The sequence below is a fragment of the Eumetopias jubatus genome, unplaced genomic scaffold, assembly GCF_037043125.1.
Source record: "Eumetopias jubatus isolate StellerSeaLion01/CBP00866 unplaced genomic scaffold, mEumJub1_p1.0 scaffold_8, whole genome shotgun sequence".
NCBI lineage: Eukaryota > Metazoa > Chordata > Mammalia > Carnivora > Otariidae > Eumetopias > Eumetopias jubatus.
In genome coordinates, this window is record NW_028274814.1 from 45820337 (window position 1) to 45842345 (window position 22009).

At 42.0% G+C, this 22009-nt stretch overlaps 1 protein-coding gene across 1 annotated transcript in view; it reads left to right on the plus strand.

The window, feature by feature from the left end:
- The first annotated feature begins 3147 nt into the window (after window positions 1–3147).
- The window catches only part of LOC148163694 (solute carrier family 2, facilitated glucose transporter member 3-like), a 67237-nt gene continuing 48375 nt past the window's right edge, over window positions 3148–22009 (plus strand). The window contains exons 1-2 of the mRNA XM_088025699.1: window positions 3148–3241; window positions 4380–4789. Coding sequence (XP_087881825.1) covers window positions 3148–3241; window positions 4380–4789 — 504 coding nt within the window. The remainder of the gene's footprint in view (window positions 3242–4379; window positions 4790–22009) is intronic.

Genomic DNA, 22009 nt, shown 5'->3' on the forward strand with positions numbered 1-22009 from the left:
CGCATCGGGCTCCCTGCTCAGCGAGGAGCCTGCTTCTCCCTCTAACCCTCCCCCATCTCATGTACTCTCTCGCTCTCTCAAATAAATAAATGAATAAATCTTTAAAAAAATAAATAAAAGATTTTATTTATTTATTATACAGAGAGAGGGAGAGAGAGAGAGTACAAGCAGGGGGAACATCAGAGGCAGAGGGAGAAGCAGGCTTCCCGCTGAGCAGAGAGCCCGACACGGGGCTTGATCCCAGGACCCATGAGATCACGACCTGAGCCAAAACCAAGAGTCAGATGCCTAACCAACTGAGCCATGCAGGAGCCCCTGAAAGTGATTCTTTTAATTTTTTTTGTATTGCTTGTTTCTAGTTATTAAAATTTCTGTAATGTGCAGGACCACTGGTATAATAAAAATAAGTAGAAAGAATATACTACACATGTAGGCCACCCAGCATACCCACTTACCCAATTCTTGGAGAATTTTAAGGGAAGGAATGAAAATAATCTAGGATTAGATTTCTTTTTAAGATTTTATTTGGTCATTTGACAGAGAGAGACACAGCGGGAGAGGGAACACAAGCAGGGGGAGTGGGGGAAGGAGAAGCAGGCTTCCTGCGGAGCAGGGACCCCGATGTGGGGCTCGATCCCAGGACCCCGGGACCGTGACCTGAGACGAAGGCAGATGCCTAATGACTGTGTCACCCAGGCGCCCCTAGATTTTTCTTTAGCTAAGTTAGTTTCCCAGCAAACAAAGGATATAATTAAGCTGTTTTGTGTGGTACGGAAATCTCAGAAGCTTCTTAAAGTGTATTGATTGGAGATGCAGCCATTGTACAAATTATCCAGTGAACATTAGTGCAAATTATCTAGTGATTTTCTGGGTAATGCAAGCAACAGCCACTCCCTCATATCCACCCTAGACGCCCACCTATAGCAACAAACCATCTTTACACCAGTGGTTCTCAACCCCTGATGCACATTAGAATCACCTGGAAGACCTTGGCTGCCCCTTAGAGCAATTTAATCAGATCAGGGCTCAGGCATTAGTAGTTTATAAAGTACTTCAGGTGATCCCAATGTGCAATCAAGAATGACCACAGCCTTCCACTCATCTATCCTCTTTCGATTAAATCACAGACAGGTGTTGAGAATGATGATTCTATCAGCACACAATTCTTGGCAGGTATAAATCTGGTTCTCATAAAGGATCTATGCCTGTTTGATATATTTAAAAAATAGTAAGTGTGAACTGTTTGGTACGCCCTGCCCAGGTTAAGTAAACATTGGGAATTAATGTCATCCTCTCTTTCCTTGAGCAAATGAAAAGAAAAAATAGTGTTGGGAGTATAGTACTTTTGTAAGAACTTTCAGACAAGGAAGGAGAGTGAGTGTCTGATGTATAGATTATTTGACAGTGCAAAGAGAGTTGAAAGTTTTGCACTTTGGACAATGGGATGATAAAGCTCGTGTGAAATCATGAGACATTTTTTGCTCTTGTTTATGTTATTTGCCGCTACAGAGCATTTAAAAAAATGGTACATAATCTATGCTGATATATATTCTGGTGAATTCTTTTTTAAAAGTAATCGATCAATTAATTAATTTATTTTTAAGTAATCTCTACACTCAACCTGGGGCTCGAACTCATGATCCTGAGAGCAAGAGTCACATGCTCTACTGACTGAGTCAGCCAGGCGCCCCTATTCTGGTGAATTCTTAAAATTCAAGAAAATGGGCAGAATTAGGAGTACATCTTTGATGGGAAAAAGATATAAATTAAATTTAAATTAATTTAAAAAGGGCGCTAAATTCATGATAATTCCAGACTTCTCCACAACATGAATTAATGTCAAAAGAAGAAGATACTGGTGTTGAGTGCCTAAATTTAGAGATCTCTAGATTTAGAGATTCTTACTCAGTAAATCTGGAGAATTGGAATTCTATTTTTAAACCTCCCTACAACAGAGCAAATCCTAAAACATCAAGAGAAAGTACCTGATGCAGATGCTGTGTTTAAATAATTAAGAAGATATTCTTAGGTCTATATTTCTGAGAAAATTGAAACTCAAGATACAATAAAAGAAAAAAAAAGTTTATTCTATGAAGAATAGGCATCGAGAATTGGAACTATCCAGAAGGCATTGGTTATAGGGATAGAATAGAGTTCACACAGGTCATTGGCTTGAAGAAACAATCCTCCAGAAGTCCACCCAATCTCACACTGTAAAGACTGTAGGAATTAAATGACTTTTATTGTTTCTGAATTCTCTCAGAGAAATATGGAAACTCTAAACTTTCTGATCTCTGGGAAATGATTGAAAGGTAAGTTTGAAATAATTATCATATTAATAATATTATCATATGTAGTCATTAGTAGGCACCAGTATCATAGTTAAGAGTTTGGATTTAATATACCCCTTGGTGACATTATCCCCATTGTGCTGACATTATCCCCAGTGGGCTGACATTATACCCATTTTACACATGAGTAACCTAGGGTTTAGAAAAATTGAGTAACTTATCACAGATCTGTATCCCTGAAACAAAGAATACATTATGTAATTAATTGAATTGAAATTAAAAAAAGAGAAAAATTGAGTAACTTGTTCAAATCACATAGAGAGCAAGTGATGGAGTTGGCCTCAGGACAAGCTGTCTACTTTCAGTGCCTGTGCTTTTTTTTTTTTTTAAAGATTTTATTTATTTATTTGAGAGAGAGAGAGAATGAGAGATAGAAAGCACAAGAGGGAAGAGGGTCAGAGGGAGAAGCAGACTCCCTGCAGAGCAGGAAGCCCGATGTAGGACTCGATCCCAGGACTCCAGGATCATGACCTGAGCCGAAGGCAGACGCTTAACGACTGAGACTCCCAGGCGCCCCAGTCTTTTTAGTTCTTTTTTTTTTTTAAAGATTTTATTTATTTATTTGAGAGAGAGAGAGAATGAGAGAGAGAGAGTACAAGAGGGAAGAGGGTCAGAGGGAGAAGCTGACTCCCTGCTGAGCAGGGAGCCCGATGCGGGACTCGATCCCGGGACTCCAGGATCATGACCTGAGCCGAAGGCAGTCGCTTAACCAACTGAGCCACCCAGGCGTCCGTCTTTTTTGTTCTTAACTGAAAACTTTTTAAGGTAAAACACATCAGGAAAAATGTTTTATCGGATGGTTGTTTTTATAAAGTTAACAGCACCCAGACCAAGTGACAGAACACACCCCAGAAGCCCTGCTGTCCTTTCCAGTCACAATCCCCCAACGGGTAAGCACAATCTGGATTTATGACACCATAGATTAGTTTTGCTGTTTTTGACCTTTATATAAATAGAATCTTTCAATACATTCTCTTTTGCACCCTGGTTTCTTTCACTAAAATTGTGAGATTCATCCATATCGTTGCATATCACCTTAATACATCTGCTCTCATTGCTGTATCCTATTTCGTTGAGTGAAAATACCACCGTGTATTCATCCATTCTTCTTTCAATGAACATTGGATTATATATTTCCAGTTTGGGAGCTATTATGAATGCTGCTGAGATGAACATGCTAGTACCTATGTTTTGGCGAATGTATATGCATTTCTGTTGAAATAGCTTGGAATGAAATTGTTGGGTCACAGGGTAGGCCTAGGTTCTGTTTTAATAAAGATTGCTAGTTTTCCCAAGTGATGACACCAATTTATCAATGTATACCCCTAATTAACAGTGTATGAGTCTTGGGTGCCTCGTATGCCCTCCCACGTTTGGCATTCCTTCTTTCTCTCCTTTTCCTCCTCCTTCCTTTTAACCATTCTGGTGGGCCTGCTGTGGAATCTCCTGTAGTTTTAATTTGGAGTTCCCTGATGACCAATTCAATTGCATACCATTTCATGTGTTTATCTTTCACTGGGAGGTTCTCTTTTGAGAAGTTCAGTGTAGATCTTTAGAAAACAAGAACAAAAAACCGTCACTATGGCCTCGCCTCTTTACTAAAGGCCAAGCCATCATGGTGAGGCTCCAAATAATTCCAAGTTAGGTTCGGAGAAGAGCAATCTCTCCAAAACACTTTTGAGTTCTCTTGGGCCCTCCCCTCCCCTGGAGAGCACCAACAGGGCGGCAGGGGACGACTTTTAATAGAAACTCGAAAGAGTCCTTTCTGGGAGGTGGAAAGAAAGACAGTTGGGTTTTTCATCAGAAAACAGCCACAGGGGCCTAAAGAACTACCAGGAATTGCGCCCCCCGCACCCCCGTCCGCCTTCCCGGCACCCACTCCGGCCCGCCCCGCGGGGCTATCTGGGGGCACCTTCTCGGGGGCGAGAGGGCGGTGAGGGGGACGGGTATCTTTTAAAGCAGAAATGTTAACACCCTCCTAACGGCGACTTGGAGGATGGTGGGGCCCAGCACTGTTTCCCCGTAAAGGGTTCCCAGCCGCCTGCGTCCGAAGACGCCGGAGGGGTCGTGCGGCGGCAGCCCGCGGGGGTCAGTCTGGTGTGTGGGTGAGAAGTGGGGCTGGGGTCGCCGTGGTCGGGGGTAGCGCGCGTCTCCCTTCCGGAGGGAGCCGGATAAACGAGTCACGTTTTACGACCACATCAGCGGATCCGTTCCAAAAGAATCCTTGGCATTTGGCAGCAGCGCGGGCCCCTAACGGCTGCGGAGCGCGCCCCGCGGAAGGCAGTGGCGCCGTTATTGCCACTCCCGGGCGCGGCGACCTGGGACAGCGGAGAAGCGTGGGGGGCCCCGGAGACGGACGGTTGAGCGGAGCCGCAGGGCCCAACTGCAGTTGCCGGGTCCGGGTGGTGGACACGCTGAGCTGTCCCAGTGGCCGGCAGGTGGGAGGACCAGCCCGCGAGCTGGGATCGGGTCCAGGTGGGTGGAGACCCAGAGTTGGGCTGGGCTGAGGGAGAGCGGGTCCTGCGGCTCTGGAGAAACCGGCACGTCGCCTCTGAGTACTGGAGACAATATTGGTTATTTCCCGAGCACCTATTGTGCCTCAGTCTCTGCTCTAAATGCTGGGGATCCCACTGCGTACCAGACAATGGCCCTGCCCTCCCGGAGCTTATACTCTAGCGAAGAGACAGACAAGGAAAACACACGGATAGATAATAAAATGCCAAACGGTGATAAATCTTATGAAGAGAATACACAGTAAGAGATGGGGAGGCGACTGGTGTATTAAGGTGGGCGAGGGAGAAGGAATGGTATATTAAATCGGGGGTGGGGGTGGGCGAGAGGGATGGGGTGGGTCTGAGAGGTCCTTTCCCAGGAAGTGTCTTGACCAGAGACCTGACAGAAGTGAGGAAGCCATGAAGAATGGTCCAGGCGGAGGGAACTTGAAGGATGTCTAGCAGGGGTTAACTGTTAAGCAGATGAGATTAGTTTTGTAGGTTTTTGCAAGATGAAAACTGGAATTTTCTTAGAAAGTTATGGATCATCCATTCATTTAATGCTTTATTCCTGAATGTAAGAGAAGGGGAGTAAGGCCCGGTGTCCTTGGCAAAATACTGTTATTAATTTTGTCCCAGTTCAATACATAGACTAAATTGAGAATTTCCACTTGTTTTCAAGAAGAACTTATCTGAATTAATTTCATAAATAACCAAGTAGCATCTCCCTTTTTAACAAAAGTATTTACTCGAGTTTAAAGAGTTATGGACTGTTTTTGTTTGTTTCTTGATTTGTCCCCTCCCCCCATCTCCTAAATGAGGATGACTAGAAGACAAGGAGTTGCAGACAGGAAAGGAGGGAGATGAGACTGGGGTGAGAAGTTTGAAGAGAGAAATGGAAAGGAGGAGTAACAGAGTCTGTGCAATAGTCAGAGGAATGGTCTGTTCTAATTCTCTGCCTCCTCCTGATAAACTCAGGAAATAACACTGGTGCTTCAACATACAACATCTCAGCTGATCCCCACAATCGTCCATCCACTTCAGGAGAGGAGGGAACAGATTCAGGACTTGATAACTGGTTAAGCAGAATCATGATTTCGGACTCCACTACAGCTCACTGAAGCACTTTAGGCCAAAGGTGGCTTATTTCCAATATTTTAAATTTTATATGGCAAAATAAGCCACATTAAGTCCCAGAATTTTGTAACAGCAAGATTACCTAACCCCTGCTTATTTTACTAATGGGGAAACCACTAGTTGATGACAGAGGAATGACTCAAAATATAGGGGTTCCATTTTCACCATATCCAGCTCTGTCCCTTTTCTCTCCCCAGAACCCTTAACTTGATAAAATTCTTCCCACTGGCTACTGAACAAGTGGAAAGAGCTTTGTTGACGACCCCAGAATTGAGTTAATCTAAGACATCATTAGAATTTTGTGAAGGTTTCACATTCTTCCACAAGTATTTATTAGTGTGCCCACTGGGTGGGCTAAGTCATACTTAAGGTCTTGAAGAGTTTAAGTAGATAGAGCGAATAAATAACTAGCCAATTAAAATTTACAGGAAGCAGTACCTTGAAGAGGAGTTGGAGGGAGAGTCAATTCTTAGTATAGCAGAGAAATGGAGTGCAACAAACAGGTTGTGAGTATTAAGAATTTATGTCAGATTGGTATCAAACTGTTTTGTCATGGTTGTGTTAATAATCATGATACCTGTCATCTTCCTAATCTTTTGTTATCTTGATCATGTATGCCATACATAAGTGGTGGTGGGAGAGACTGTTGCAGCCAGTGGACTTGGTACATTCTCACGTTGTCTTTTCACAATTAACTAGTATTTGCCCCTTAGGGTGTTTTGTGCTTTCATATCATCAAGAGTAATAAGAATGATAAAATAGCCGTGTTCAGCATTGTAATTGCAAACGGGTCTTGGTAAAATTATACATAACTGGTCTTGGGGGAACATCCTCGAAAAGAAGCATGGCTGTGTAGGACCTGTGAAGAGTAATACAGAGTAATAGATGAATTCACAATAGGAAGAAGTCTTCTTATAGAGCAGACTCTAGAGTGTAACTGAGTCCCTATTACCTTAGAAGCATTGTGATAAGAATCTCCCAAAAGGCATTAACCCTTTGGAATGAGATGGGGTAGGGTAGACATCATTAGGTGGCTAAAATCACATATTGCCTGAAGTCAGTGGTTTACCACATGTGATCACATCCAGAAAAACTTTAAATAAAGTTGTTTCTGGGAAATCATTGCTATCTTGAATGGCTGGCGTCTCAGACTGCCCGATTTTTTTCCTGAACTGTTTAATGGTTATACTAAGGGAAGAAAAGCTGGGGGAGCAATTGCTCTTCCTTAGCATATTTTCCAAAAATGAACATTGTGAAAAAATTTAAAAGTCAGTACATTTTAAAACATGATACATTTACATGACAATTGTTAAGACTATTTTGGAAAGATGTTAGAGGAAGCACTATAAGAGCAAGATATGAAACACAAAGCCACCGTGCCCCTGCCATCCCAGACCCCTATCTAGTTCCCCCTGCTGTATATTTATTTAATAATTAGATTAGACCCTGTACTTTGTTTTCCATTTCAAAAATCACAGAATTGCCTACCTCTGTTATTTGTGAGCTTCTAATTATGCCGACCTATCGTTGTTAAGATACCAATATATCATTGTTGTTTTTATTTTAAAAGAAGTCCATATCTATGAAACATCCCAATAATACAAAGTCTCCTGAATCTTGGTAGTAATTAAGGATAAGTAAAGGTTTAAGATGGTTGTTGCTGTCGTTACTTTTGACAAGGTCATTTTGACATAGCCAGATACAAATGGCTAAGAAATTTTGTCCTATTTCATATCTATTAGCCACAGAATAATTAGCTTTTTGCATGACGTGTCTCTTTGCCTATTATTGTAACAATTAAATTAGATCATATATTCTAAGCACTTGGCCGAGTATTTGGCTATGTAGGGAAAAATCCAGTTCTTCCCTACTGTGATTCTTTCCTTTGGGTCTTGTTTCCTACTCACACAAAACACTTCAGTTCTAGTCACCAAATGTGTCGAGGTTTTTCCTCACACCAAGCAATCTTCTGTAACACCACTTACATGTCCTATAATTTTATTCAGTTAGGACACTATCTACCTGGAGATAGTATCAGATTCCATAGGTTAGGGGCTCAGTCCTACTAGACTGACCCTCCCCCCAACACACTCACATACTTCAGATACCAGTTGCAAGCCCCGGTTTTACCCATACTTCTGACCAGCTGGCCCTAGATCGGGGATTCCAACAACCCCTCCTTTGGGTTTGACTACTTTGCTGGAGTGGCTCACAGAACTCAGGAACACTTAGTTATATTTACCAGCTTATTAAAGACTACGATAAAGGGTGCAGATGAACAGTCAGATGAAGAGATACGTAGGGTAAGTCTGGGGGCTTCCAAGTGCAGGAGCTTCTATCCTCCTGGACTTGGGGTGAGTCACCCTCCCCGGATGCATGTGTTCACCAGCCTGAAAGCTCTCTGAAAGCCCTACTATTGGGATTTTATGGAGCTTCCTCACGTAGGTATGATCAATTTCTTGCCCCTCTCCCTGCTCTGGAGGGTGAGGACGTGGGGCTGAATCGCCAAGCTTCTAACCATGGCTTGGTCTTTCTGGTGACCAGCCCCCATCCAGGAGTCCTCTCATTAATGTAATGAGTCACCTGATTAGAACAAAAGATGCTCCTAGCGCTCTCATCACTTAGGAATTTATAAGGCTCTTAGGATCTCTGTGTCAGGGACGGGGTCAAAGACAAATAATAGAACGAGAGATGCTCCTAGTGTTCTTATCCCTTAGAAAATCGCAAGGGTTTTAGGAGCTTTATGCCAGAAGCTAGGCATATAGAAAATATTAAATAATTGGGAACTTCCAATTATTTACATACATTGATTTGTGAGGCAGACTGAATTCAAGGTTTAGGATCTTGAGATAAAGTTTCAAGGTCACACAGCTAGAGCATGCTGGAGCTGGCCTGTGATCAATGTTTTTATACCAAAGCCCTCTTTCTTTTCTTTTGTTTTGCATGGTCCTTGTAGTAGACAGATCAAGAGGTTCATAATTCAAAAACAGTGGGGAGAAAGCAATCACAGTGTGAAAAAGATAACCTACATTAGTAATCACCTGTTAGATTGTAGTTTAGGTTCAGGAGGAGATCAGGAAGGAATATAGAGTTAGAAAATTAAATCTAGGGGCACCTGGGTGGCTCAGTCTGGTGAGCTTCTGCCTTAGGCTCAGGTCATGATCCCAGGGTCTTGAGATCGAGCCCAGCATTGGGCTCCCTCCTCAGCGGGGAGCCTGCTTCTCCCTCTGCCGCTCCCCCTGCTCATGTTCTCTCTCTCTCTGAGAAATAAATAAATAAGATCTTAAAAAAAAGAAAAAGAAAACTAAATCTAAAGACATCCAAAGATCCTTGCCCTCTAGCGCTCTGTAACTCCTTAGCTTGCTATGTTAGGGAATACCACAGAGGTAAAATGACACACAAACATCACTTATACAAATTATGTTGGGAATCAGATACATAGTTCTTTTATTCAAGTATTGCTCCCCTAATGAAATAATTTATAGAGTAACAGGATTGTTTTTCTTAAAAATGGGTAGTTCTCTGTGATTCGGTTATTCATTCAAATATTTCAAATAGTACCTATGGTAGGTACTGTTGGTGCCAAGGACTCACCTCAAGTAGCTTATATTCTGGCAAAGGAAGTGATACATTCTATTAAGAAAAATAAAGCAAGGTAAAGCCATACATGTTGGGATGGGAAGGTAGGGTTGCATAAATAATGTGGTCAAAGAAGGCCTGTGCAACATGAATTTGAGCAGGAACCTGAGTGACAATAAAGAGCCAGCCACGAGAAGATCTGAAGAAAGTGTTTCCGATAGAGGGAAGAGTAGATGTAAAGGTGCTAGGGTAGAAAGGCTTAGCAGATTAGAGCAAGGAGTCCACAAAGTTTTCTTTAAGGAGCCAGGTAGTATTTTAGGCTTTGTAGGCCTTTTGTCTCTGTTAACAACTATTCAACTCTGCTGTCATATGTTAAAGCAGCCACAGACATTATGTAAACAAATGAGCATGGGTGTGTTATAATGAAACTTTATTTATAAACACAGGAAGAGGCTTGACATCAAAAGCATAAAGCATAAAAAAAAAAAAAAGATAATTTCGGCCTGACCAAAATTAAAAGCTTCTGTTCTGCAAAACACCCAGTGAAGATGGTAAAGAGTCAGGCTACGGAGAAAATATTTGCAAAGCACGTATTGAAAAGCCCTCTCAAAACTCAACAGTAACTATAGTCAAAACAGGGTGGTATTAGCATAACATTAGACATAACTGAATAAAATAGAATTGAGAGTCCTGAAAGAAACTCCCATATGCCTCTGTTCAAATTTCAACAAGGATGCCAGGAGCATTCAGTGAGGAAAGAATAGCCTTTTCAACAAATGGTGCAGGGACAACTGGATAGCCACGTGCCAAAGAGTGAAGTTAGACCCTTACCTCACACCATTTACAAAAATTAACTCAAAATGGATCACGCACCTAAATGTAAGTTCTGAAACCATAAAACTTTTTTTTTAAAGATTTATTTATTTATTTGAGAGAGAGAGAGGTGAGCAAGGAGCAGAGGGAGAGGGAGGGGGGGAGTCCTTAAGCAGATTACCCGCTGGGCCCAGATCCCCGGACCCTGAGATCAAGAGTGACACCTGGACCTGAGCCGAAATCAAGAGTTGGCCGCTCCATGGACTGAGCCACCCAGGCACCCCTAAAACCATAAAATTTTTAGAAGAAAACATATATGTAAACCTTTGTGATCTTTCCTTAGGCTACGGTTTCTTAGATAAGGTAGCAAAATCATGAATAACAAATGAAAAAATAGATATATTGGATATAATCAAGGTTAAACACTTGTGCCTCAAAGGACACCATCAAGAAAGTGAAAAGACAACCCTCAGAATGGGAGATAATATTTGCAAATCATGTGTACGGTAAAGGGACTTGTATCTACAATATACAAAAACTAATTACAATTCAATAATAAAAAGACAGATAATGCAATTAAAAAATGGCCAATGATCTGTGTGGACATTTCTCAGAAGATAAAGAACTAATAAGCACATGAAAAGATGCTCAATATCACTAGCCCTTAGGGAAACGCAAATCACATCCACAGTGAGATATTATTTCACGCTCACCAGTTGTCTATAATTGAAAATACAGACACTGAAAAGTGTTGGCAACGATGAAGAAATTGAAACCCTTTATACATTGCTGGTAGGAATATAAAATGGTATTGCTGCTTTGGAAAATAGGCTAGCAGTTCCTCAAAACATTAAACATAGGATCACCATATGACCCAGCAGTGCCGCTCCTAGCTATATACCCAAGAGAACTGAAAATGTATGTTTACACAAAAACTTAAACTTGAATGTTCATAGTAGTAGTATTCACGATAGTGGAAACAACCCAAATGTCCATCAATTGATGATTGGTTAAATAAAATGTGGTATAGCTGTACAATGGAATATTATTTAATAATAAAAGGAAACAGAGTGCTGATACATGCTATAATATGGATGAACCTTGAAAACGTACTGAGTTTATGAAGCCAGTGACAAAAGTCCACATATTGTATAATTCCATTTATATGAAACGTCTAGAATATACAAACCTATGAAGGTAAAAACAACTCCGAATATACTAGAAACCACTGAATTGTACACTTTGATGGTGAATTGTATAATATGTGAGTTTTATGTCAATAAAACTGTTATTTAAAAAGCCTCAGCCGTTTTTTAAAGAATGAGCAAAAGGGGTACCTGGCTGGCTCTGTTGATAGAGCATGAAACTCTTGATCTCGGGATTGTGAGTTCGAGCCCCATGTTGGGTGCATAGAGATTACTTAAAAAAAAAAAAAAAGGAATAGACTATTGCTACATACAACAACTTGGATGGATCTCAAGAGAATTATAGTGAGTGAAAAGAGGCAATTTTAAAAGGTTATATGATATGATCTTGTTGTGGACTGAATGTTTGTATCCCCCCCCAGATTCATTATGTTGAAATCTATTCCCCAGTGTGATGGCACTTGGAGGTGGGGCCTATGAGAGGCTATTAGGTTATAAGGGTGGAGCCCTCATGAATGGGATTTGTGCCTTTGTAAGAAGAGGCCAGAGAGCTACTTTGTGTGCTTTCTCTCTGCCATGTGAGGCTACAACGAGAAGGTGACTATCTGTAAACGAGGAAGAAGACCTTCACCAGAACCCGACCATGCTGGCACCCTAATCTTAGACTTCCAGCCTTCAGAAGTGAGAAATAAATTGTTGTTTAAGGCACCCGGTCTATGGTACTCTGTTATAGAGGCCCAAACTAAAATAGGTCCCATTTATAGAACATTTTTTTAAATGATAAAAATATAGGGCGCCTGGGTGGCTCAGATGGTTAAGCGTCTGCCTTCGGCTCAGGTCATGATCCCAGGGTCCTGGGATCGAGTCCCGCATCGGGCTCCCTGCTCCTTGGGGAGCCTGCTTCTCCCTCTGCCTCTGTCTCTCTCTCTCTGTGTCTCTCATGTATAAATAAATAAAATCTTTAAAAAAATAAATGATAAAAATATGGAGGTGGAGGACAGACTAATGGTTGCTGCTGGTTGGGATCGGGAGAGTGATAACTGGCTGTAGGGTGAGTAGATTTATCAATATCATTTCCCTGGTCGTGATATTGCACTATGTTATGCAAGATGTTGCCATTAGGGGAAACTGGGTAAGGAATATATGGGATCTGTGTATTATTTCTTACAAATGTGAATCTATAATTACCTCAAAAAGTTAAAATAAACTACAAAAAGAAAACACAAGAAACAGGTGGTAGGCCGCATTTGGCCCAAAGACCATTATAAGAACTGCAAGGAAGGAGGGTAGTGCATCAAGGAGAAGAGTTTGAAATAAGATTGGGGCGGTAGCCCACGGCCGGATCACCTAGGGCCTAGTGGACCGTGGTGAGATGTTTGAGTTGTTTTTTTTTTTTTTTAATATGATAAAAGGCCACTGGAAGGGTTTTGACCAGGGGAGAAATAAGTCAGATTTATGTTTTTAAGAGGTCACTAAAACCTTTTGTTTGGACAATAAACTGTATAGAAGCAGACAGATCTGTTACTGGCCTATTGGTAGAGATCATGTTGGCTTGAGTACAGATGGTAGTAACCGGTAGTAAAAGCAGTGAGTTCGGCAGGCAGGACTTGCTGATGAATTGGGCAGAGGGTGAGAATGTAATACAGAACTCAATCCTAGTTCCTTTGTTTTTAGCTTAAGTGATTGAGGTAGGAAAACTGGAGGAAGCACAAGTCAGTGGAGAAGTGAGCAAGAGCGTGGAGCACTCCCGGGTTTCAGATTCCCATTAGCCCTCCTTGGCGAGACATCCAATTCTGTAGCTTAGAGACCGGGTCCCAACTGGAGATTGAAATTTGATAAAAATGGTATTTAAAGCCACGGGTCTGGAGGTGACAAGCCAGGGCATGAGTGTATGTAGAAAAGGGTTTTAAGGACTGGACACTGGAGACAGTCCAGCATTTAGAAATGGTGAGAAAAGGCAGGAACTAGAAACCAGGACAGACAGATGTATCAAAAGTCAAGGGAAGAAACTTATTTGAGTGATTAGTTTTGTCAGAGGTTTTTGAGTGGTTGGGAAGGAAAGAGAGAATTGGCCATTGGATTTGATAAGATTGAGTTTGTTGATGACCTTGGCAGAAGTTGTTCAGATAGAGCAGGAGGGACAAAAGCCTACTGGAGTAGGTTTAATAGAGATGATTTAAGGAATGGGAGGAATTTTACTTTAAAGGGAGCCCAGATATGGGGTGCTCATCTTGAGAGGGACTTCCTTCCTTCCTATAGAGAGAGAAGAATTCTTTCCTTTCTATAAAGGAATATATGTGTTTTAAGAATTTTTTATGGTAGGGGCGCCTGGATGGCTCAGTCGTTGAGCGTCGGCCTTCTGCTGAGGTCAGGATCCCAGGGTCATAGGATTGAGCCCTGCGTCGGGCTCCCTGCTCTGCAGGAAGCCTGCTTCTCCCTCTCCCACCCCCCCTGCTTGTGTTCCCTCTCTCGCTTTGTCTCTCTCTGCCAAATAAATAAATGAAAATCTTAAGAAAAAAAAGAATTTTTTATGGTTAAAAAATATATTTAGAATTAGCCAGCTGGACTCAGTTTAGATGATCCCAGTTTCTTTGGCAACATCCAAAGCATCACAGTCAAGGGGCAGTTGAACATATACCTTCTCTCCATTAGGCCTGATCAGGGTATTGGCTTTGGCTGTGTCCCTGTCACAGAGCTTCCTCACAGCCCATTTGGTCTGCTGCTTGGTGGCTTTGACATCCACTCCACAGTGAATGCAAGAATATTGTGGTCTTCTTTCTTCATGGCTGAGTCAGTGGTTGGGGGGAGTTGATGATGGCATAGTGGTCAAGCTTGTTTCTCCTGGGGATGCTCTTCTGAAGATGTTTGGGCTGCCTTTGGAGTCGTGGTGTGTGGCACCTTTTAGCACTGCTTTTTTGTCCTTTAAAACCTTTGCTTTTGGCTTCAGCTTTGGGAGGGTCAGGGGCTTCCTTATTCACTTTCAGCAGCATCTTTGTAAAAAAGGCAGTAAGTTTTTTTTTTTTTTTTAATTTGACACAGAGAGAGCGAGAGAGAGCGAGAGAGGGAACACAAGCAGGGGGAGTAGGAGAGGGAGAGGCAGGCTTCCCGCGGAGCACAGAGCCCGATGCGGGGCTCGTTCCCAGGACCCTATCATGAGCTGAGCCGAAGGCAGACACTTAACAAGTGAGCCACCCAGGTGCCCCAACAGATTTGTATTTTAAAAAGCAGCTATAGGGGCACGTGGGTGGCTCAATGGGTTAAGTGTCTGACTCTTGATTTTGGCTCAGGTCATGATCTCGGGATCATGGTTTCAAGGCCGAGTCGGGCTCTGCGCTCAGCTCAGTCCGCTTGTCCCTCTCCCTCTGCTCCTCGCCCCCCCTCCCGCCAAAGCTCTCTCTCTCAAATAAATAAATACATAAATAAAATCTTTTTAAAAAGGCAACTATGCTGTTGTGACGTTTATGATTATACCTGGGAAAATTGAAGAAAATGAGACTACTTAATATACACCGCAAATTAAGGCAATGACTATGAGCATGGGGCATAGATTTCACCTAAAGCGTTACAATTCAAGGGTTTTTAATATACTCACAGGGATCTGCAACCGTTAATCAATTTTAGAACATTTTATCACCCCAGAATCATTAGCAGTCTCTCTGCATTCCTCCTTAACCTCTCCCAGCCGTTGGCAACCGCCACTCTACTTTCTGTCCCTGTGGATTTGCCTATTCTGGACATTTCATGAAGGGAATCATAAAATATATGACCTTTTGTGACTGGCCTCTTTTACTTAGCATGATGTTTGAAGGTTCATCCATGTTGTAACATGTACTTCATCCCTTTCTATGAGTAAATAATATTTAATTATGTGATGATTATAGTGCATTTATTTATCCATTGATCATTTAATGAACATTTGGGTTTCTTCCTTTTTTTTTTTTTTACCTTCCTTTTTTTTTTCTTAAAGACTATATTTATTTATTTGACACAGGGCGACAGACAGCGAGAGAGGGAGCACAAGCAGGGGGAGCGGGAGATGGAGAAGCAGGCTCCTGGCGGAGCAGGGAGACTAATGTGGGGCTTGATCCCAGCCCCCTGGGATCATGACCTGAGCCGAAGGCAGACGCTTAACGATTGAGCCACCCAGGCGCCCCAAGGTTTCTTCCATTTTTGACTATAATGAATAATGCTGTTATGAACATTCTTGTGCATGTTTTTATGTGGACATAGGTTTTCAATTCCCTTGGGAATATACATTGGAGTGAAATTGCTAGGTCATAGAGTAACTCTGTATCTAACTGTTTTCCAAAGCACCACACCACTCTACATAGCCACCAGTAATTGTGAAAGTTCTCATTTCTCCATACCCTTGGAACAACAATTGTTATTTTTTTTTCGTATGGCTGTGCTGGTCCATGTAAATTGGCATCTCAGTATGTCAGTATGAGTTCAATTTGCATTTCCTCAAACACTAAAGATGGTTTTTCTTATTGGCCATTTGTGTATCTTCTTTGGAGACATGTCTATTCAAGTCCTTTGCCCATTTTTAATTGGATTATCTTTTTGTTAAGTTGTAAAATTTTTTTTTTTTTTTTTTGTGAGCTCTATCCCAATGTGGGGCTCAAACTCACAACCCCAAGATCACGAGTCACATGCTCTAATGACTGAGCCAGCCAGGTGCCCCAAGTGGTACATTCTGTTTTTTGGGTTTTTTGGGGTTTTTTTTTAAGTAGGCTCCATGCTGGGCATGGAGCTACGTGGGGCTTGACCTCACAACCCTGAGTCAAGACCTGAGTGAGCTGCGGTCAAGAGTCAGGCGCTCAACCGACTAAGCCACCCAGGTGCCCCCCGACTTGTAAATTCTTATACATTCTAGATACGTTCTTTATCAGATATATGAATTTTATTTTCTCACACTATATAGGTGGTTCTTTTACTTTCTTGATGGTATCCTTTCAAACATAAAAGTTTTATGTTGATGAAGTCCAATTTATCTCATTTTTCTTTCCTTACTTGTACTTTTGATATTATAAAAAGCTTCATCTGACCCAGGTCAAAAAGGTTTACATTTGGATCTGTGAACCATTTTGAGTTAATTTTTATGTATAGTGTGAGGAGGGGGTCCAACGTCATTCTTATGTTCATGGATATCCAGTTGTAAACATCACACTTTTCTTTCGTTCTTTTTTTTTAAGATTTTATTTATTTATTTGACAGCGAGACAGGGAACACAAGCAGGGGGAGGGGCAGATGGAGAGGGAGAAGCAAGCTCCCAGATGAGCAGGGAGCCCAGCACAGGATTCGATCCCTGGACCCCGGGATCATGACCTGAACCAAAGGCAGATGCTTAACGAACTGAGCCATCCAGGCGCCCAAAACAGCACCATTTTCAAAATAAAATTTGATCTTGGGCACCTGGGTGGCTCAGTTGATTATGCATCTGCCTTCAGCTCAGGTCATGATCCCATGGTCCTGGGATCAAACCCCACATCAGGCTCCCTGTTCAGCGGGGAGCCTGCTTCTCCTTCTCCATCTCCCTCTGCCTGCTGCCCGCCCGCTTGTGCTCTCTCTCTCTCTGCCAAATAAATGAACAAAATCTTTAAAAATTAAAAAAATAAAATTTGATCTTGTTCAATAACTAGTCCAGTATTTTTTTTAAGATTTTATTTATTTATTTGACAGATAGCACAAATAGGGAGAGAGGTAGGCAGAGGGAGAGAGAGAAGCAGGCTCCTCGCTGAGCGGGGAACCCAATGCGGGGCTTGATCCCAGGACCCCGGGACCATGACCTGAGCCGAAGGCAGACACTGAACGACTGAGCCACCCAGGTGCCCCTACCTAGTCCAGTATTAAGGGTTATTTTCTGAAAGCAGATTTGAAAGTACTTGATGGCTTGAAAGTCAGAGAGATAGAAGCATCAGAATTTTTAGTTTAGGAACTAGATAATTAGTAATGCCATTAATCCAAGCGGAGAAATCAATTAGGGGAGGTAAAGCACAAGCAGATTTGGAAGATCAGTTTTGAGCATGTTGAGCTTGAGGTACTTATAGGATATCCAGGTAGAGATTCATAGGAGGCAATTATAAATTTGGTCTGGAATTCAAAAGTTTATTTAGGGTGCCTGAGTGGCTCAGTCTGTTAAACATCTGCCTTCGGCTCAGGTCATGATCCCAGAGTCCCGGGATCGAGCCCTATGTCGGGCTCCCTGCACAGTGGGATGATGGGGAGTCTGCTTCTCTCTCTGACCCCGCCTTGTCTTGTGCTCTCTCTCTCTCTCAAATCAATCAATCAATAAAATCTTAAAAAAAAATGTTTGGAGTGAAAACGAAATTTAGAAGTCCCTTCTTCTGTGAGAGAGGTTGAGAACACGAGAAGCTGTTCAAAGATGAACCTGGTGTTTAAGAGTCATTGAAGAAGAAGAACCAAGGGGGGAAAAATGTAGAACTAAGAATTAGAAGAGTTGAAGACTACCTAGAAAATGGTGTGGGAACTGAGAGAGATTGGGGGGCTCATAACAGTTTAAATGATGAAAAAAGTTTCCATTGGACAACAGCTAAGAAGGTCACTGGTTTTACAGTTAGGTCATTCATGTCTTTATTGAAACGGAAGCTTCAGCAGAGAGGTTGCAATGGAATGTGGGGAAGAATGCTTGCACCTTCAAGCAAAAACATTTTTTCTTCGGAAATTATTGCTAAAGACTGTACCTACCATCTTGGTAACCTCAAGGAAGGAGCACAAGGAGGGCAGCGTGCTTTTCTTTTCCTCTAATTCTGTCTCTACCCTCCAATACTTAATACAACTGAGAGAAACCTGGAATGTCGTAGCAAGACTTTCCAAAGACAAGGAGATAAAAGAAGAAAAAGAACATTACAAAACTTAGGATTAATAGGTACTTCTCTTTCAGTGAACTGGTTCATGGAAGACCTATCTTGCTGAGAAGCTCTTGGCCTAGTTCCATTTATCAGAGGCCAACCTTGTACCTCTTGGGAGGGTCCTCAAACACATCAAAGTCTAAGGGAACAAGGTCCAGTTTCCTTATACATATATGTAAGAGTTCTGGTTTCCTTTTTATGGACCTACCTCTTTTCTCCAGGTGAAAGAAAGTCTACTTCCCACAAGCATGTAGCCATAGGTATAGGTGATAGCCTTATTTCATAAAATAAATAAAATTCTAGTCATATCAAAGATATTGCTAGTGACAGGTATGTTATTTCATATGGAGGTCTGCACTTCTATGCAGACCGCTAGCTATTCTGAAATATGTTGATGCTGAATAGGAGGGAAAGAAATAGAAACAGGGAGTATAAATCACTCTTTGGAGGAAGCCAACAGTGAAGAGTACCTTGACAGAGTACTTTAGAGAAGCTGAGGTATAGGAAGAATGAAAGTATTTCAGGATGGAGGTACTTTAGAATTTCATTGGCAGCAGGAAAAGACAAGCAGAAAGTGAGAAATTTAAGGCAGAGCTGGGAATAATAGATGGAACAGTGTCCTGGACCCTAGATAGGATAAGGTATGGAAGATAAAAATTTCTAAAATAAGCAGGATTTTAGAATGAATGGATTAAGGGTGAGGTGAGGGTAAGGAATGAAAGTTAACAAAACCCGTTTTCTAAAACAGCATGAGGTCCGGTCATCTGGGAAAATGGGGGAAACAGGGATGAGATTGGAGCTTGGAAAAGGCTGGCAAAGGTTTGTTTCTCTGATGAAGTATTTTCTCCATACCTTAGAATCTTGAGCAATACTCCTCTAGAGAGATGTCATTTTCTGCACATTAACCCTCTGAAGATAACTGGTTGGTTGTCTGAATCTTTTTTCTGTCCCTCTATTATATAAATTTCATTTCTGCTGCAGGCCCAGCCTGGAGATGCCTTCAAATGCCAGATTCCTGAGCCTCTTGTGCAGTAGGACTGTTTCACCCACCTGATGAAAAACTCCCAGGATTGGTTTAGGCTTCTCTGATACTCCACCCTGCATGCTGAAAAAAGTGAACAAACTAGAAAGAGGATTGATACTGTTATAAATGCACAGTCACTGGGGCACCTGGGTGGCTCAGTTGGTTACATGTCCGACTCTTGATTTCTGCTCAGGTTGCAATGGAGTCGTGGGACTGAGCCCCATGTGAGGCTCCGAGCTCCGTGCAGAGCCTGCTTGAGTTCTCTCGCTCCCTCTCACTCCCCCATCACTCGTGTTCTCTCTCTCTCAAATAAATGAATAAATAGAATTTTTAAAAAAAATTTTTAAAAGGGGCGCCTGGGTGGCTCAGTCAGTTGGGCGTCTGCCTTTGGCTCAAGTCAGGGTCCCGGAGTCCAGGGATTGAGCCCCGCATCGGGCTCCCTGCTCAGTGGAGATCCTGCTCCTCCCCCTGCCCCTCACCCTGCTCATGCTCTCTCTCTCTCTCTCTCTCTCTGTCTCTCTCTCACTCTCTCTCTTGCTGTCTCACTAAAATAAATAAAATCTTTTTTAAAAAAATGTAAAAATAATAAATTCACAGTCATCAATCTGACTGAGTTATTAATAATGCTCAGCAATCCGTAATTATCCAGTGCAATTTTCTACCAAAATAAGAAATTAATTCAGTTCATCTATATTATTATTTGATTATCCATTTATTCAACAAATATTAATTGAGCATCCAGTATATATCAAGTTCCTTCTAGACATTAAGAGTATGGTTCAAATAATATTGATAGACAAGGTCCCTGTTGAAATGGGGACAGACAAGAACCAAAGAAATAATTTCAGATAATGATAAGAGTATGAGAGAAATTAAAACAGGGAGGTATGGTAAATGATGGAGGGGGAGAAGGGCAACATAGACAGCCTGCTCGAAGGAAGCCTCTCTGAAGAACAGGCTTTGAGCTCAGACCTGAATGACAAGAAGGAATCTGGCATTTGAAGACATCTGCAGGTAGGCCCTGCAGCAGAAATAAAATTAATATAATAGAGGGACAGAAAAATGACCTAATATGGCTGGAGCTTAGTGAATCAGGGGAATAGTGGTAGAAAGAAGGCAGGAAAGAGGGAGAGATAGGCGCCAGATATAGTTTTGATACCTGTGTGAAGAATGAATTGTACATTAAGAATGAATCAGTAAGACCGATTAAGAGACAATAAGCTGGGGTACCAGGCTGACTCAGTCAGTAAAGCATGTGACCCTTCATCTTGGCGTTGTGATTTCGAGCCCCATGTTGGGTGGAGAGATCACTTGAAAAAAGCAAATGAAATCTTTTTTTATTTTTTATTTATTTTTTTAAAGATTTTATTTATTATTGACAGAGAAAGACAGCGAGAGAAAGAACACAAGCAGGGGGAGTGGGAGGGGAAGAATCGGGCTCCCCACTCCAGAAGGAACACAAGCAGGGAAAGCAGGCTTCCCACTGAGCAGGGAGCCCAATTCAGGGCTCAATTCCAGTGCCCTGGGATCATGACCTGAGCCGAAGGCAGACGCATAACGACTGAGCCACCCAGGCGCCCTTAAGATCTTTTTCTTTTTAAGTTTTATTTGTGTATTTGAGAGAGACAGGGCATGAGAAGTGGGGAGGGTCAGAGGGAGAGGCAGGCTTCCCGCTGAGCAGGGAGCCGGACATGGGACTGGATCCCAGGACTCCAGGATCGTGACCTGAGACAAAGGCAGTCGCTTAACCGAGTGAGCCACCCAGGCGCCCAAGTAAATAATTTAAAAAAAGAGAGAGACATACTGCAATAGATGAAGTGACAAATTATGATGGTTTTGACAAGGGTGAGGCCGTAGAGAGTGGAAGAAATCTGGGTATATTTTGGAGGTAAAACTGACCATACTTCCTGCTGTGTTAAATGTGGAAGGTAGGAGAAAGAGAAATCCTGAAGAGCTCCTAGCATTTTGGCTTTTGCAAAAGGGTGAATGGTGATAGTGTTTACAAAAATGGAGAAGACTAAGGAAGGAAGGAAGCGATCTGAGGATTTGGAAGAGGAATCAGTGCTTCTCTTTTGGCCATGCTTAGTTTGAGATGCCTTTTAGCCAGTGAAGTAGAGCGAGCAGACAGGCAATAGACGGATGACTCTGGCAATCAGATCAGCAGTGAGAAACTCATTACCTTACAAGGCAGCCCGTTTTTGGAGAGCTTTAATTACTAGGAACTTCTTTCTATGACATTGAGATGATTAAAAATGTAATATAAATGGGATACCTACTTCAATTTGGGATTACTGAAAAATGCGTATTTTGGGAAGCACAACAAATATGTGAAGAAAGTTATCATGTCGTCTGCCATACTCTGATTCTCTAAGCTAAATAACACTAGTTCCCTCAGCTGCTCTTCATTACCTTGTTTCAAGATACTTCATCATCCTAGTCATGTCATTTTTTTTTTAAGATTTTCTTCATTTATTTGACAGAAAGAGACACAGCGAGAGAGGGAGAGTCATGTCTTTTGTAAAGTAGGATGTCAAGGACTAAAGTGATCCGGAGAACATATCCCCTGCACAGGACTAATATCCCTCTGATTTGTTAT